At 35.6% G+C, this 17,216-nt stretch overlaps 1 protein-coding gene across 6 annotated transcripts in view; it reads left to right on the forward strand.

The window, feature by feature from the left end:
* The window catches only part of GRIK2 (glutamate ionotropic receptor kainate type subunit 2), a 366,111-nt gene that overhangs the window by 323,722 nt on the left and 25,173 nt on the right, over positions 1–17,216 (forward strand). For all 6 annotated transcript variants that reach the window (XM_074538574.1, XM_074538571.1, XM_074538573.1 and 3 more), the window contains one exon: positions 3,367–3,592. In XM_074538574.1, coding sequence (XP_074394675.1) covers positions 3,367–3,592 — 226 coding nt within the window. The remainder of the gene's footprint in view (positions 1–3,366; positions 3,593–17,216) is intronic.

Here is a 17,216-nt window from a genome sequence, read left to right on the forward strand (position 1 = left end):
ACATTTTTACTGTGCATTTATCCACTCTTGATTTGTGCTATGAAGTCTGCTTCCATGTACTTTGATCCTTGTTTATTCCGTCATATTTTCAACATTCTAATATTTTTCTAACCTTGTGGTCCAGAGTCCCGCTGCTCAGATATTTCTTTCCAAGCCAGTGCTCCAGGCTGGAGCAGTAAGTAACACATTACTGACAATGACTCATTCTGTTTCCAGACTCATATTTATACATAGCATTAGACTATGACTAACTTAGAGCCTTTGCCATGGTTCCATTTGTGGTCCCTGACAAGCACAGTTATCTTCCAAGGATGTTTAATTCATGAATGCTGAGTGTGACACTGACAGTATCCTCTGAATGTCATTTGTGAGAGCTAACATTTTATGCATCAGGTTTGATGCTGAGATGAGTTTCTAGATTTGCTTAATCTTTTCATTTCCAGCTTTCCTATTAGTTAGTTCTGTTTTTTCTTCCAGTGAAATTCAAGGCATAGGCAGCTTTCTTATGTCTTCAGCATTCCCGAGGGAACACAAGCATGGCAAACCATGTCACCATGAGTTATCTCATGCAAACATCATTTCCGGCTGATTTCAACTTAGGTTGGATTTCCTGACAGTGATTTCCCGTTAGATGAAACAATATGGTGAACTAACCCAGATAAAATAATACACTTCATTGATGGAGTGTATAGGTTGATTAACCAGATTGATTTGCACACAATGAAGGAAGGTGGAAGCGTAATGTAAATTGCAGCATCTGCTTCTAACAGTATGAATGATACAGTCATAACCACAGGAAGCATGTTGGAGTGTCATTATATTTAATTCAATGTCAAATGGGTCCCGATGCTTTTCATTGTTCTGACTTCTTGATTTTCATCAATGAGTCCACTGAGTATTTTGGCAAACACAGGATAACTATTTGTGGTTATATTTTCCTAAATCAATGACAAAGGTTTTTTAATTTAAGACTGAAAAAAAAAGAATCTCTTGTGCGCCAAAAAAAAAAGCAAATATAGGTTTCAAAATTAGAATGGTGCTATTCCCTGGCATAATTTCAGCTTTTAGAGGTGGAAGAAAGTAGTGCAAAAGCATTCACTTTTTGTGCACTTTCTGTCATCCTTGTCAGTTTTACAGTGGTGAGCCCTGTGCCCTTGTATTCTAGATTTTGTGTTCTTTTCTTCATTAATCATATGTAGACTGTTTTAATGTTTTCATTTCATTTTAATTATTTCAGTAAATGAGCTGTCCTGTGCTGGATCTTTCTCTGATTTTGTTGATGACTTTTTTCCTTTTCTTTTCAATAGTAACAGTGGCTTCATCCTAGCTGATTAAATCAGTCATCACAATATGAACATTCTGTCCTTTAAAGGATATTGTATTTTTTTTTCATGTGTTCTAATGATTGAGTAGAAACCTACCATTCCCCTTGCTAATATTTTTTCATCCTTGAGTTTATTTTTTTCTCAATAAAAATAGAAAAATACATATGTACTACAGTTCCTTCTATTTTTTTTTTCTTGTTGTATCTCATTTGCCTTTTCTTTGCTCCCCCCACCATGTGTCAGCAATGTGCATCTAACCATTTGCTAGAATTTTTTTCTCTGCCACAGTTTTATATTTCTCAGATTACTTATTGTAGCTAAAAAATTTACTGGGGTACAGATTATACGATGAAATTATTAAATAAGGGTTCTTGGTAAAATTTTGCAAGTATTGAAAAACATTTATTTCCACCCTGTCTGCATTACACATTAACTCAAATTCCTACAGAGCATTCATTTCTTGAAGTATATTATGCTACAATGTAATATTAAATGCTTGCAAGAGTTATTTGATTTAAAAAAAGCACAAATACTATGATGAGAGACCCTGTCTATTTGGTCATCTCTATTCTATGTGTTCATAGAATACTCTGAAGAGAAATGCTTTCCTCTGTCATTGTTACTAAAATCTTTTGCAATCAGGCCCAGATTATGTTCAGTACAACAACAATGTGCAAAATTCAGAGCCCTAAAAGTCTTCAGTTTTGTTAGCATTGACACCAGACTCAGCTCAAATGCTTGATTTCTCAAGTCCCCAGGCATAGTGAAAGAGCTCTTGGATTGTATTTCAGAAGGGGGACATAGCAACCTCTTTTATCTAAATAAATGTTCTTTTTCATTCCACATACACTGCAAATTCTCTTTTGGGTCAGAATTTCTGGCTGTCAATCATCTGAACTTCAGACATGTTTGTAGTGTCAATCTTTGTTTAGTATTTCTTCCAGATCTGATGGCAGAATTATGTTTAAGGGTGACATCAAAAGAGAAAAGAGACCTTAAAAAGTCTGATCATGCTAGTGTTTATGTGATATTTCTACATTTTATTTACAAGGCAAAATTTAACATTACAGAACATTTTCTGATACATCTTGAGTTTGCAGTGTTATTAAACAGATGGGAAAAATGTTGTATAAAAGGTTCAGTATGTCTAATAAGTTAAGTTTATCCAGTCATTATGATCTCTTAAGGACTGTGTTTTACAAAACTGAGAGAAGGTAATTATCTTTTTAAAACAACTCAGGTGAAATAAAGGAAGCAACTCTGTAGTTACTCAGCATCAATTTCTTCCAAACTACTGACTCCTTTGTCCCAAATTACTCACTCCCTTCCTACCACAACAGTTCTTTGTATTCTGAAAATATTAAATCAGAAAACACATATTAATTTTTAGGACTTCCAGTTGTCCATTTCTGTAAGGCAAGCTAGCCTTATACTGACCTGAGAGTGATATTATCTCTCACCTAAAACTTTTCTCCAAGTATTTTTGTCATGTATGGTAGGTAAAATGTTATCTGTCCTCTCCTTCAACTGTTTTCTCCGTACACTGTCATCTGTGAGCACTTTCATTACTTCAGATTGCCACGCTATGCATGGGGTTTTCAGAACTGTTCAGCTGAGTGACTGAAATAAGAGCAAAATTTCACTTGTGCCAGAATCCACAGATTCTCCTACAAAACTTAACAACATAGTTCATTATCTTTGCTAGAGTGAAATACTTAATAGTTTTCCGCTGACCTGAAGTACTTGTAGGCCTTCCTCCTGTGTAAAAACATATAAACAATAAAAACTGATCAACAACAGATATTTCACATTGGAATATCTGGACTGTCCAGACAAACTGGACTGTGAGTTGTTTTTTTTTTTAATGGAGAAGATGAGAAGTACAAATGAGATGAAAGATGCAGGTATCCTTAGAAAATTGCCTTGGTAAAACCTGACGCAGTAAAATCCGAGAGGACAGCAATGTGCAAATTGAGAGTTTGCTTTCACTCATAGATGCATATTATTCTTACTCATGTTGCATTTAATATTTGTCTTTCAGAAATCCAAAATCTCCACTTATGACAAGATGTGGGCCTTCATGAGCAGCAGGAGGCAGTCAGTACTTGTCAAAAGTAATGAGGAAGGAATCCAACGCGTGCTTACCTCTGATTACGCATTTCTAATGGAGTCGACAACCATTGAGTTTGTCACACAGAGGAACTGTAACCTGACACAGATTGGAGGCCTGATAGACTCCAAAGGTTACGGCGTGGGAACTCCCATGGGTAGGTGAAATGTCAACCACTTGTTCTCTGTTCATTAATCGTAGTTCCTCCACCAGTATGGGAATCATCCCATACACTGTCCCTTTCTCTACATTGCCAGCATCTACCTTTATTTTCTTTTTTCCAACCAGGCACAATACATATTTTGTTAAATTTTATGGACTTTATTGTATTTTCCAAAAAGAAAACTGTTATTACTTTATAAATAGATGTATATTTTCATATGATAAATTTGTTTTACACGGTGCCTTCCATATGTTCAATAATAACAGCAGTACTGTTCATAGTACTGATCAGTACTTTATTTTATAAAAAAAAAAAGTTTTTAAATATTTTGATCTCTGTGTTTAGAGAATGAAGTCGGAATAGTGGAAGGCTTGCATTAGCAGTGGGGCTGAGTCTTTTAAAGAGGGCTAATCGCTGAGATTGCTAAAAGAGGAGGAAAAGATTCCATACCATGCTACAGACAAAGCAAATATTGATTTACCCTTGTGGAGTACAGGCTTGCATACTGGCTTGGAAATTCTAATCCTTTAAGTATTTTCCAGGTCAGCTGCTTTTTACTAATTACAAAACTTTAGTTTCTAGATTAAAAGCCAACTACAGGTATTAGCTTGGTTGTAGCCTGGCTCCTAGAATCCACAGAAGGGGATTCAGCGAGAACTGAGTGCAGTGATTTTTTTAAGGACATGAGGTGAAGATCCAGCATTAAATTTCAGGATAGATGGGACTAAAAATTATGTCACACAGAGACTGCGAGTACCACACAATAATTCCACTTAATATTATAAGGTGGTTCTATTGACTTATTAATCAGGTAAGTATTTATTTCAACTTCATTTTAAACAAGAATTTATCATTTTGACATTGATGTGGATACATTTTTTTTTTTTTTTCAGACAGGTCTTAAGTTTGGTACTGTTTTCATCTGTGTTAATAACATATGTTATATCATTGCACTGGGAAAGTTGTGTCCAGTACTATAATTAAGGCACATGGAAAGGAATTTTAATAAATAAAGTTTACTGGAATATCTTGGATAAAGAGGTACCTAGTATTATCAAACACAGATTCGCCTATATATTGGATATATGTACTGCTACTTCAGTCTCTGAAATTTTCACTGTTTCAGTAATTTTCTATGTAACAGACACCTGCTGAAGAAGTTATGATTCTGTTCACTCTGCCTTTGAAGAGTTTGTTGTTAGGGATATAGTTTTTATTCATATCAATTTTTCCACCCCATTCTATTGTGGCCCTTGTGTTGCTGAATATATTCTATAGATGTGCAAATGACAGAATTGACTGAACTTCAGACCTGCTGGTCTTTTTGGCATCTTATATTTTCTTATTTTTAAACCTTTGTGTTATTTTGAGTATAAAGCCCACATTTCATTTAGGTTTAGTATGAAAAAAATCAAATCTTAGGAATATTTTATAATCTTTAAATAAGCTGCATGCAAACTTGTGAAGTATCTGAGGCACGCCCCAGAAATTTAAGTGAACTTTGAAATGTTCACTGATAGAAATCAGAGACCAAAACACTCTAAAAATTGTTCTATTTTTTTTGTTTATGTGTAAGTCAGAGAAGCATCATAAACACCAGAGAAAGCATCTTTAAAACAATGATAAATTCAGGATCAGAATTCTGGAGTTTAAGTTTAGGGGAAGAAATACTGAATGTAAAGAGCCAAGGCAGTTGAGTAAACTTTCTGTAGGTCTTTGTTCCCTACTTTATATGGGGACAGAAGGCACTATTTCTTTACTAATTTTGAGTCACATCAGAGACATTATTCAACTCTTATTCATCCACAAGATTCCAAGTAACAAAAAATTATCTGTGTCAAGAGAAAAAATAGTATTGTACAAGGGGGTATGTGAGCGGACAGTTGTCTTGAATCAAGATGAAACAATCAGAGGACATACCTGCAGGAATCAGCAATCACCAAAGGAAAAATAAGAGTTAAAATAAAAATAAAATAAAATAAAATAAAATAAAATAAAATAAAATAAAATAAAATAAAATAAAATATAAGAGTTAAAAACAGTCTTAAACTTAACAAAAACAGTTAAAGAAAGATCTGAAAAAAAGATGACAGCTTCATAAGGGGAAATAGAACAAAATGTAAAATAGATGTAAAGTAAAATTTTTCACAAAAGAAATGAAGGTAGAAAAAAACAGCATCTGGGACTTTCCCAAAACAGCTAAGAATGAGATTAATCCAATATTTCAGCAGTATCTATGAAATGCTGTTGAGAGAGCTGACATTTATAATGGGTTTATTTCCTGTGTATTAGGTGCACAGTCTCAGAAGAAAGGGATTGTGCAACCTCTGCTAGAATGATGCATAGTTTGCACATACATTTGAAGGGAATCCTTATGAAGAAGCATTTCCATGATGTCTGTCAGAATAGTTTTGTTAAATATTTTGCTTTATTGGAGCTAAAAAGTATTACAGAGCAGTGGATAATGCAAAATATTCTCATGCATTATAGCTAATCTCATTTCTACAGGGAAAAATAATTCTAGAGACTTTAAAAGAACTAATGACTTGGTTATATCTATAGAAGTAGATTACATCATTATTTAATGACTGTGAAAGGAGTTTATAGACATGCAACTGAGTAATATCTTTTTAGTTAATAATCCTACAAGTAACTTGTCAAGTGCTTGGAAAACTGCAGTGTAATGGTTTCACGTACAAAGTATATGCTACTGCTTTTGCCTGTTTGAGAGGCAACTTGTCTACAAGAACAATACAGAACTACTTGCATTTATAGAATCCGAGAATCACAGAATGCGCTGTGTTGGAAGGGACCCATCAGGATCATTGAGTCCAACTAACGACCCTGAACGGGACACTCCAAAAATCACACCAAGTGCCTGAGAGCACTGTCCAAACACTTGAACTAAGACAGGACAGATGCTGTGGCTGCCACTTCCTTGGGGAGCCTGTTCCAGTGCCCAACCACCTTCTGGATAAATAACCATTTCCTGATTTCAAACCTAAGTGCCCCTGATTCAGCTTCATGCTGTTTCTAGTCTTGTCACTGGTCACCACAGTCAAGAGATCTGCAGATGTGAGATCTCAGCAGCTCAGGACTGAGGTGCCACCGAGACCACCCTTGGGGGGCTCGGGAGTCCTGGAATGTTCCAGAAGTGTCTGGGGGCTGGACTTTGATCCTACACAGGAGACGACACCTGTATGAGGACAGGAGGGTTTCACCGGGGTGAATGGTGAAGGGATTGGTTAATTAGAGAGTGAGACACAGGATTTAGGATTTATGTACAGGGGGGTTTAGAGAAGTAAGATGGAGGAATTGGGGCGTGTCCTGTCCTTCTTCTTCTTCTTCTTCTCCTCCATCTTCTGTGGTGATGGTGGCACTTTGGGATTGGTCATTACTAAAAGTGCACCGGGCAATAAGGGTAAAAGGTATTGGGGAAAAATGATAAATATTGTACACGTAACAATGGGTATAAAGATAGGTGACTGTCCGGAGGGCAGCACAGTGTGCTCATGGCTGGCTGCTGAGCAGAGCTCTGTCGGGCCGAGAGAAAATCTTTTAGATAAACAATTAATAAACATAAAGACCGAAAGAAGAACTGAAGCCTCTTCTCGTCCTTTGATACGCGGGCTGCCCCAAGGCCACTCCGGGCCCTTCCAGGCCCTTCAAACAGCCGAGAACCGGACATGCACCTGCCTTATCTCTTCTCCTTATGAGGAAGCTGTAACTGCGATGGGGTCTCCCCTTCATCTCCTCCAGGCTGGACAGACCAAGTGATCTCAGCTGCTCCTCATAAAGTTTCTCCTCCAGACTTTTCGCCACCTTGGCGGCCCTCATTTGGAAGTTCTCTAATGGTTTAATGTCTTAGATTGTAGTGACCAAAACTGCCCCCAGCACTCGAGGCGAGGCCGCCTCAGTGCAGAGCAGAGCAGAGCAGAGCAGGACAATTCCATCCCATGCCCAGCTCTGACGCTGAGCCTGATGCCCCCCAGGACACCACTGGCCCTCCTGGCTGCCAGGGCACTGCTGGCTCATGTTCCCCTTGCCATCAACCAGGACTCCCAGGTCCCTTTCCACAGTGCTGCTCTCCAGACTCTTTTTTCCTCGTCTCCACACACAACCAGGGTTGCCCCATCCCAGGTGCAGAATACAGCACTTGTCCTTTTTAAACTTCATGTGGCGTTACAGGCATGGTGTTGGGAAGATATATATGTCATCTGCAAAGCTTACAAAAAATACAATTTATCACCAAGAACTGCTGCTTGAAATTGCAGATGTCTTTGCACATAAGGTTAAATTTGCAGGAATCATTTGTTACAGATCTTATGTTGACTGCAGTAGAAAGAATATGGTTGCTTTTGGAGAGCAGCACCAAATGAAGTAGGTGCAACGTATCTTGATTATTTTGAAGACAATAGAATAATAATTAGTGAGAAAATAATTTGCTTGAGTTTAAGCACCTGCAAGAAAAGGATCTAAAAGCTTTCCAAACAGAAAAGTATTCTATCAGTTTATGACAAGATAATCACTTGGAAAATGCAGCCAAGAAAATATTTAGAGTACTGCAGTACCAATTAGTACCAATTTAGAGTACTGCAGTAAAGGTTCTTTTCTCATGATGTTAATATTTTCAACTTAGAGAAAGAAAGTTGCACAAGATTAGGAGAAAAAAACCCCAAAAAGCTATGGATCAGGAAGTACATGGGTATCAATTCCTTCTCATAAAAACCTGGAGAAGCAAATTATGAGTTTACATTATTATTTTATTTCCTCTAAAAGCATTAGGGAAGTAAAGAAAGTTTAGATTGCAAAAACATAACTTTGAGGAAGGAAGTTGAAAACAATGTGCTTTTGGCACAAAATGGGATTGTCAGAATCAGCTCACATCTTTAAAATCAACAAGATACAGAGATACTTGAAGTAGGTGTAAAGCGGAATTCTGTATGGTATGAGTAGTGTAATATAAACTAGGTAGAGTGAAATATGAGCGAGGGAGAATTTGGTAAGTTATGCATACAATGCCTGATTCTCATGATATAAGTTTTTAAATTAAAGTTTTGTATGCACCAGAATTCGTTTTCAGTCAGCCACTTCTGATGCTAGGCTAAAAAACACCTTGATTTATAAGGAAAAGAGAACAACAGACCTGGGATGAGATGCCTTGTAACAACTGATACTTTGGAGCAGATAAGGGAGAACCTTGTAATGGGTTTTGTTTGTTTTGTTATCTATCTTTGCAGCATTGTTTATAGCTTTGTAACCAAGAGTATAATAGTTGCTCCACTAGCGAACATTTGTTTGAATTGTTTTTAAATCTTCCAGTTTGAAGATCCACATGCAAGGGGTTTTTATTTGTTTTATTCTGGCATTTTTTATCAGGAAGCACTATTTTGCCAAATGTGTGTTCTTCATCAGTGAACTACATGGAAAATGATTTGCATATCATTGTCAACATGGTATATAGTTGCTTTCTAATTTCTATCATATAATAATAATATATATAGATATTACCCACAGTTATCTATTAGAAATGCACATGAGTCTCTTTTAGTGGTTGGAATTTGTCTTTGTGGGAGCATTCACCTCATCATCCAATATTGATGTTCATGGGAGGAATAAGGGCTGGGAAGGAGGGAAGAAGAAAGAGAGTGAAAAGGCACAAAAAGACAATTAATAAAGTAGGAATGGGAGAGGAGGAGGCAGGGAGAACAAACCTTTTGGGTATGCAGGGCAACTTATGCTTTCCATTACAGATAAACTGAAGTGTTTATTACCATTTCCAGTGGTTTCAATTTCACATTTCATCATCATGCTTGTTTAAAATTTGGGTTGCTCTTGAATATAGCCTAATTGGGTCTAAAGTTACAAATACAATGAGCTCCTAAATGTTTATGATACATCCAAATGCTTATGGTCATCATATCAAACAGATATTGTAGCATTAATTTCAAGAAAACCTGGACAATCCAGCAATCTACTTTTTATGTCCTACTGAAACACTGTTAATTACCTATGGTCAACCTGCTGTAAAACACAGTAATATTAAGTGACAATTGCTACGTTACAATGAATATTTATTAACTTATTTGCTAATGCGAACCACATGGAAGATTAGAAATGTAGCTTTTATACACTTTATGTTAAAGCCTTAATGCTCTGTGAAGCTACTTTCTCCATTTCTTGGGTATTTTTTTTGGGTTTTTTTGTTTTTTTTTTTTAATTTTTTCCTTTCAGTTTTCTACTTTCCAATTGGAAGAAACATAGTTGAAATAATCTTTTGGAAAAATCATACTTCATCTCTCTGGATGGTGTTTCAGGTTCTTGTTTCTTTTCTAAATTCCTCTTTCTCTTCAGCATGTTTGACAGCAGGCTATTTCCCATCTGGCTTGGGCAGATTTTCTTCTGAATTGCCATTTGCTTCAGTGTTGAACCTGGAGCACGTAGATGGCTGACAAGTGAATATTTGGGACTGATTCCACAAGAATAGATCTACTGAGCATGCACCTTTCAGATGCTCTGCCTTTACGTGGCAGATGAGGAGCATCCTGCCAGGACATGCCAGACGAACTCTGTGTGTGTGGAGATATATGCAAAGTAATGCCTTTGACATTTTGAAAATGACAAATGGTGTGTGTAAGTAATCTTGAAAATTGCATAGATTTCTTGAGAAATACAAAATGGAAAATAGTATATAGCTATGCTGCATAGAAGAAATTAGAGCTAGTTATTTCTCTAATGTTTCCCTGTTGCTGAGCTGCAGAAAATTCCAGAATTAGATTAAGAGGGGGCTTTAGTGGTGTAGCAGTGATGTTCCTAAAACACCTGATAATGGTGAGACAAGAAACATTGATAAAAAGGTGAAATACCCATTTCTTTATCCATTATTCCTTTGCAGTTAATACAATCAAATTCTGCTATTAATATCAATAATGCCTCAGTTGCAAAATATAATGAATCTTTGAATACATTACATGATTCTCTTCACTTTTGCAAGGTTTTTTGACTCACTCTTAAGTAGCTGTGGTCAAGTGGATCAAACTATGACTCTTCCAGAGCATATTACACTTTGTGTCCCTGGGACTTCCATATTTACGGACTATCAAGATTCCCTGAGAAATACTGGAAAGGGTTTAACATTTAGATCTTTGAAAGCTAATGGTTAACTCAAACATTGTTTGAAAAAGCCCCAAAAATTGCACTCCTCTGGCTATATAGAGACTATTCACTGTGCATGGGCACAAAATACATCTCTCAGGATAGGAATGAAGTAAAGTGATGTATTTTGGGGTCAACATTTCCATCATTTCATTTCAAGTCTTATATAAATACCCATTATACAAAGTTACAATAACTTGCAATAGTAACACAGATACAGTTATGAAAAATTAATTTGTATAAATGCATAAAATAGATCTGCATAAGGGATGTCTATAAATTCACAATAGAAAGTTGGCAACTACTGTGATGTAAGAAAGCTGTACCTCATATATCAAAAAGAAAGATGTATGAGTAAAATCAACAGCATTCCAGCAGAAATGCATTGGCTGCAGACCCCAGATATCAGCACAGTCACTTAAGTCCAAAGCATGAAACAAAACTTCTAAGTTCTCATGTTCTGATGACTCACAGGTGCCTTTTCAGCAGTTTTCTTTTCTGTAAATTCAAATGAAATATCAAATAAAATGTCTTTCTTAACAGAAATTTTTACCTCTCACACAAAAAGCCATATTTTTCACAGTACATTGTTCTAAGAGATTTTCAAAATTGTGCCCACTTACATATGAATTCCAAAAAATCTCTTTGGCCAACTAATGTAATATGCACATCACTTGCGTTTCTTTATATATTTTTGCATAATGTAACCAATCTTACCATTTTAGAATTTTGTTTTTGTAAAATCAGAACCAAGAGTGGGGTTAGTTTCATTTCTTTTGTAATTTTTTCAAATTTCAGTCAACTGTGTAGCATTTAATTAAAATGCTGTTTGGAGTATGTGCATTTTGAAGACAGTAACATTCATATAATTTCATCAGTCACAGAATCTAGAAAGAATATTTCACACTTCATTCACTTAAATTAAAGATTCCACTGCAGAAAAAAAGTAATTCAGACAATAATTTATGATCTGCTACTTGATAGCTTCTCTAGGAATATGGCTTCATTAATTATTAAATTTATCCAAGGCATTAATAAATTAAATAAAATAGCATTCTTCCTACCTCAGTGGTAGGTTGCTGGATTCAGAGATAATTTAAACAAATAAATTGTTTAATCAGTGAATGTATGACAGTTAATTCTCATGTTGAATCCTGTAACTATGTATAGATTCAGCTGATTTATATTACCTGTTCTGTCCCCAGGGAGTGACCTACAAGAAGTATTCGCAGTAAAAGTCTTTATATGATAATACAGAATTTTTTAGCTGACCTGACCATGTTCTTAATGCTGGTATTTTGCAAAATATTTCACTACTGTCTTTTTTAAGGGCATGTTTCCAAATGTAGAAAGTTATAAATCATGCACAGTGGGGCATATGAATTACTCAAGACAGATCTTTTAATAGATGCTTGTAATTTCAAATACTATAGCTTAATATATTAAAAATACAAACAAATAAATTATTCATTTCCTAAATATGCAACAGCAAGTGAAAAGAATAGTTTTAACTCTCCCCTTAGAGTTTAGCCAGCCTCCTCCCTGCTGCATTTATTATTCCAGATGGATTTTTCAGCCTGGGTTTCTTTTTGGTGTTTTTTTCTTTTTGTAAATGTCTAAAAATTAGATTACTTCTGGGGCTTGCCTGCAAAGTAAAAAGTGGATAAAATAAGAGTAAATGCCCTGTAAATGCATGACTAGCACTTCATCATCCTATAGATGTGTAGGAGGTTGTCCCCTATGTTTTGTCCATCTTTTTAAAAGATGAGAGCTTTGCTATTTGCAATAACATACATGTAAAGGATGTGTGGGAATGGTTTAAGGCTGCACAAGGAGAGTTCTAGACTGGATATTAGGAAGAATTTCTTTATCCAGAGAAGGATCAAACACTGAAATGTACTTTCCAGAGAGGTGAAACCCCAAGCCTATCAATGTTTAAGAGGCATTTGGACAATGCTTTTATCAATGTGCTTTTACTTGGTCAGCCCTGGATTGGCCAGTCTGTTGGACAAAATGATTGTTGTAGATCCCTTTAAACTGAAATATTCTGTTCTGTTCTATTCCTTTCTTACTATTTTTTATACAATTCATTTATTTTTCTTTGTTCTTCTTTAATTTTTCCTTTTTCCCTTGTCCTTTCTTTTCCCCTCATTTTCTTTCTGTTTGCTTTTACAGTTAGAGAAGGTTGCTAGATACACCAAAAGGATTGGGCTGGAGTGTTAGGTTTTAATCGCTGAATGTTTTCAACTTACTTCAGTATTCCCAGTATGTATAATGTACATAATCAGACCAATTACGTTACTTCAGTTCTTACAATGTTCAGTTCTGAGAACCTGCTTTCTTCTTAGTAAGAAGATGAAGTTCTTTGTTGCTTTTCCAGCTGCTTTTTGAGGACAGATTTGAAGGAAAGACATTTTTACCTAGAGAAGTTTGACAAGAAACTTTTACATGCCTGCTGCTTCCATTCTATGGTGCTTTTCTTTGTTCCAGCACAGTTGCACAAACATTCCTGCACATTTTCAACCTGTCCCTCTAGCTTTAATATACTTCCATTAGAAACAACAGGGATAGCAAGGATTTAAAGATTTTGTGAACCAGATCATTCATTAAATTAAAAAAAAAAAACCAAAAAAAAACAAAACAAAAAAAAAACCCAAAACCAACCAACCAAACAAAACAAAGCTCCCCAGGCATAACAGTTCTATCTGTAACCTATGTGAATACAAAAGTAAGGCTGAAGTTTCAGTCATGTCAAACTGCTATAGGGCTGCTGCACTTTGCAAAAGGTGACAGATATTTGAGCTGCTTTAGTGAGCTAAACCAGCAGAATGATGTTCATTCTTTGTTTCATGAAATTATTAATTATTTGTCTTTATATTTATCCACATAGCTGCTGATGAGGCTGGAAGTGTTAATAGTGTGAAGAAAGCAGCGATAGTAGGCAAACAGGGATGTGGGAGAGAAAATGGGATTTCTGCATGGGCAGCTGTTAGGCCAAATCTGAAGACAATCCTGAGAGACTTCCCTGCTTTCTGGTAGTTTCAAAATGTCTAATGTATCTCTCAGTAGGAGAAACAAAACAGCTGTAATTTAACAGATGTGAGTGGATGCAGTGCAGAGAGGAGGTGTCTAAGGGACTTTTCCATATGTTTAAAATTTTTATTTTCCCAATACCTTCTATTCATTCTGTCTCAAATTTTGCAGAACTTGAGTATCGTCCCCTTCACATTGGTGCTTCTTTTTTATCTTAGTTTTTTTTCTCCTGGAGGTCTAGGCTAAGAATCAAAGAACATTATGGTAGCAAGAGAGCCACAAGAAATTATAATACTGGCTAATATTAAAAACATTAAAATAAAAAAAAAGGATCCCATGGATCCTTTCAAAAGTAACTGTTTGGAGTTTATAAATATTCCTTACTCTTTGAAGTTAAGTCCTGATTGTAGCCGAGGCTGCTTTCTGTATCCTGACATAATTATCTTTTCACACCTCCACCAAATTTAAAAGGTGGCATATTTTGAAGAGTCGTTTTGAAAACTTTCCTCAAATTTCAGGCAAGACTAGAAAACAGTGCCAGTGAGCACAATGACTGGCACTGAGCATTACTGGCACATTTATTTCAATTAATGCATACATTTGGCAGTGATCAATGCGGAATTAATTTAAGATTTTTTTTCCCAAGAGACACCCGCAGGTTTGTTTTTTTTTTCTTAAATATTTTTTGTATCTCCTCTTAAACATTAACAATATTCTGAAATCAGAGTTCTATGCTGCTTTGTTTAAAGAAATAAAAGAAAAAGAACACCCTAGGCTCCAGAGAGAGACAGTGACATTTTCTTCTACTCTTCCAGTAACTCTGTTGTGTCTGACACTGGTGGCTAAACAAAAGGACTATTCTTTTTACACATCTATGATTCTATATATTTATGTAAAAAAAACCAGCATAGCCACAGATATGAATGACACAGAAACCTTTCAAAAAGCAGTTTCAAATCTGAAAGGCATAACAAATAAATTATATATCAATTTAGTCCCTGAAATTATTAATAATACACTTGGTTGATGTAACTGAAACAAAATTCTACATATCTGAAAATAGTGAAAAATTTGGAAGTTAAAAATTTTCATTTTTGCAAATGTATTCCCAGATTTCCTCTGTAAAGTATGCAACCTATTCAACATTGGCTGTCAATTTAATCTTTGTTGTGATTTCAGAATCTGTAGGTATTTCCTGCTGATACTGTGGGGGACACAGAACATCTGAGCCACCTTTGTTAGATGTTGTGAAGAGCTGGTCCTGGAGAAAAGTTTCCATTTCACAGTCCAGAACTCTACTTAAAAACTGTGCATATTTTCTTATGTATATCTATACATATACCCTTAGTTTAAAAAAAAATAAATTCACTTTGAATATGAATACAGGATGTGCAAACATCTTCCCACTGCCTACAGTTTGCAGGACCTAAAGTAGTAGTAGTAGTAGTAGTAATAATAAAAATAACAACAATAATAACAATAATAAAAACTATTATTATTATTATTATTAGCAATAGTTTGTTTTTATTCTAGGCAATAATTTATTATTATTCTAAGCAATAATTTATTTGTTAAGACACCCTAGATCTTTTGAAGCTACTTGTTACCATCAGACCATATGTATTACATAGCATGAAAAATTTTTACTGGTCCTTGGAGATGAGGCATATAAACAAATCTGTCTCTGTAGAAATAAATAGGAAACCATGTACCAAGACAGAATACCTTTTTCTTATGCTTGCCTGCACTTAGTCTGTAATCCTTCATACAATATGAACTGTAATATTCATCACTTATACATGCATAAAAGTGCTGAGCTTCAGTTCTCCTATAACTAAAACAAATTAATACATTTGTCTTCATTAGTTGAACATAATGAAAAAAAAAAAGGAGCAAATTATTTATTTTTATGCAGGTCAAGCCATGTATTGAAACTAATTCGAGAATTTCAACTGCCTGAGCAGTTAATTTATTATTTCGGATATGTAAGAATGTGTAACTAACATATTTGATGAAAGAACTGTTTTTTATAGTTGCCTCAGGATTATGAGCATATTGAAGCACTGTCTGGGAGGCATGCTGAGACTGAGCTTTATATCAACAAGGAATTGCCAAAACACTGAACATCCTGTAGTGTTTGTGAGCCAGCTCTGCACTAGACAGGAGGCTTCTAGTAGGAACTTACCAAACAGAAACAACGCAAACAAAGACATTATTAGAACTTCATATTGATGTTATTTTGCCTAGGACATAATGTGTGGTATTCCCATATGTTGTGTAAATGGTCTAGGCCTAAGTCATATGAGAAACAGCTGAGGGAGCTGGGGCTGTTTAGCCTGCAGAAAATGAGGCTTAGGGGAGACCTTCAAGAAGGTCGAGCTTTTCTCCCAGGCAGCTAACAACATGATAAGGGGAAATGGCCTCAAGCTGCTCCAAGAGAGGTTCAGGTTGGACATGAGGAAGAATTTCTCTGCTGGAAGTGGTGGCAACTACTGGAATGGGGTGTCCAGAGCAGTTGTGGAATCACCATCCCTCAAAGTGTTCACAGGACAACGGGATGTTGCACTTTATGCCATGGTTTAGTTGACAAGGTGGTGGTTGGTAAAAAATTGGACTTGATGATCTTGGAGGACTTTTCCAAAATTAATGATTCTATGATTCCATGAATCTACAGATTGGATTGACAAAGACTCATCTACAAATTTAAAATTTCTCTGGCCTGATACATTGTCCTTAATTAGAAAAAACTGGTGGATAACTTCCCAGCACATGGTATTTCCATGGTTTGTAGTTAGATGAACCCAAGGCCACTTCACACCTCTGTTCATCCCCATGATGAAACAGTTAATAGCAAGATATTAATTGCCTAGAGAATTTCACTTATAACTCATCAAAGTATTGGGGCATCTTGCAAGAGTGTGAAATGAGTTTTCAGCTGGGACAGTTTTGTTATGACCTTACACTTGTCCTTCAGCATAATCTTATCTGCCTGACCAAAATCTTTGCATATACCAGAAACACTTGTAGAATTTCTTTAGGCTTTGTTAATTCATCTGTTTATTGTTGGGTAGTGCTAGACAAATATTTCTTTCAAAGGAGGCTGTATTTGCAAACCATTTATATGTGAGTGTCACAGATTTGCAAGGTGAATTGAAAAAAGAGAGCACTGTACAAATATCAAATACTATTATCTGTGGCAAAAAATATCATTGATTTTCTCACTAGAGGTTTCAACAAAGATATTTTCCCATTCTGCAGCTGTGCAATACAGCAGGGGTAAAGAGATAGTAGTGTATTATGATAATGATCTTTTTAAATTTTCTGTGATGTTAAAAGGCATGAAGAGTCTATGAAAAATGTTACTATCACTCATTTATTTAATCTAAGAGATGTACTTTAGAGCAGTTTATAATGATAGTTTGAGGAGTGG

Source organism: Zonotrichia albicollis, chromosome 3 (assembly GCF_047830755.1).
Source record: "Zonotrichia albicollis isolate bZonAlb1 chromosome 3, bZonAlb1.hap1, whole genome shotgun sequence".
Classification (NCBI taxonomy): domain Eukaryota; kingdom Metazoa; phylum Chordata; class Aves; order Passeriformes; family Passerellidae; genus Zonotrichia; species Zonotrichia albicollis.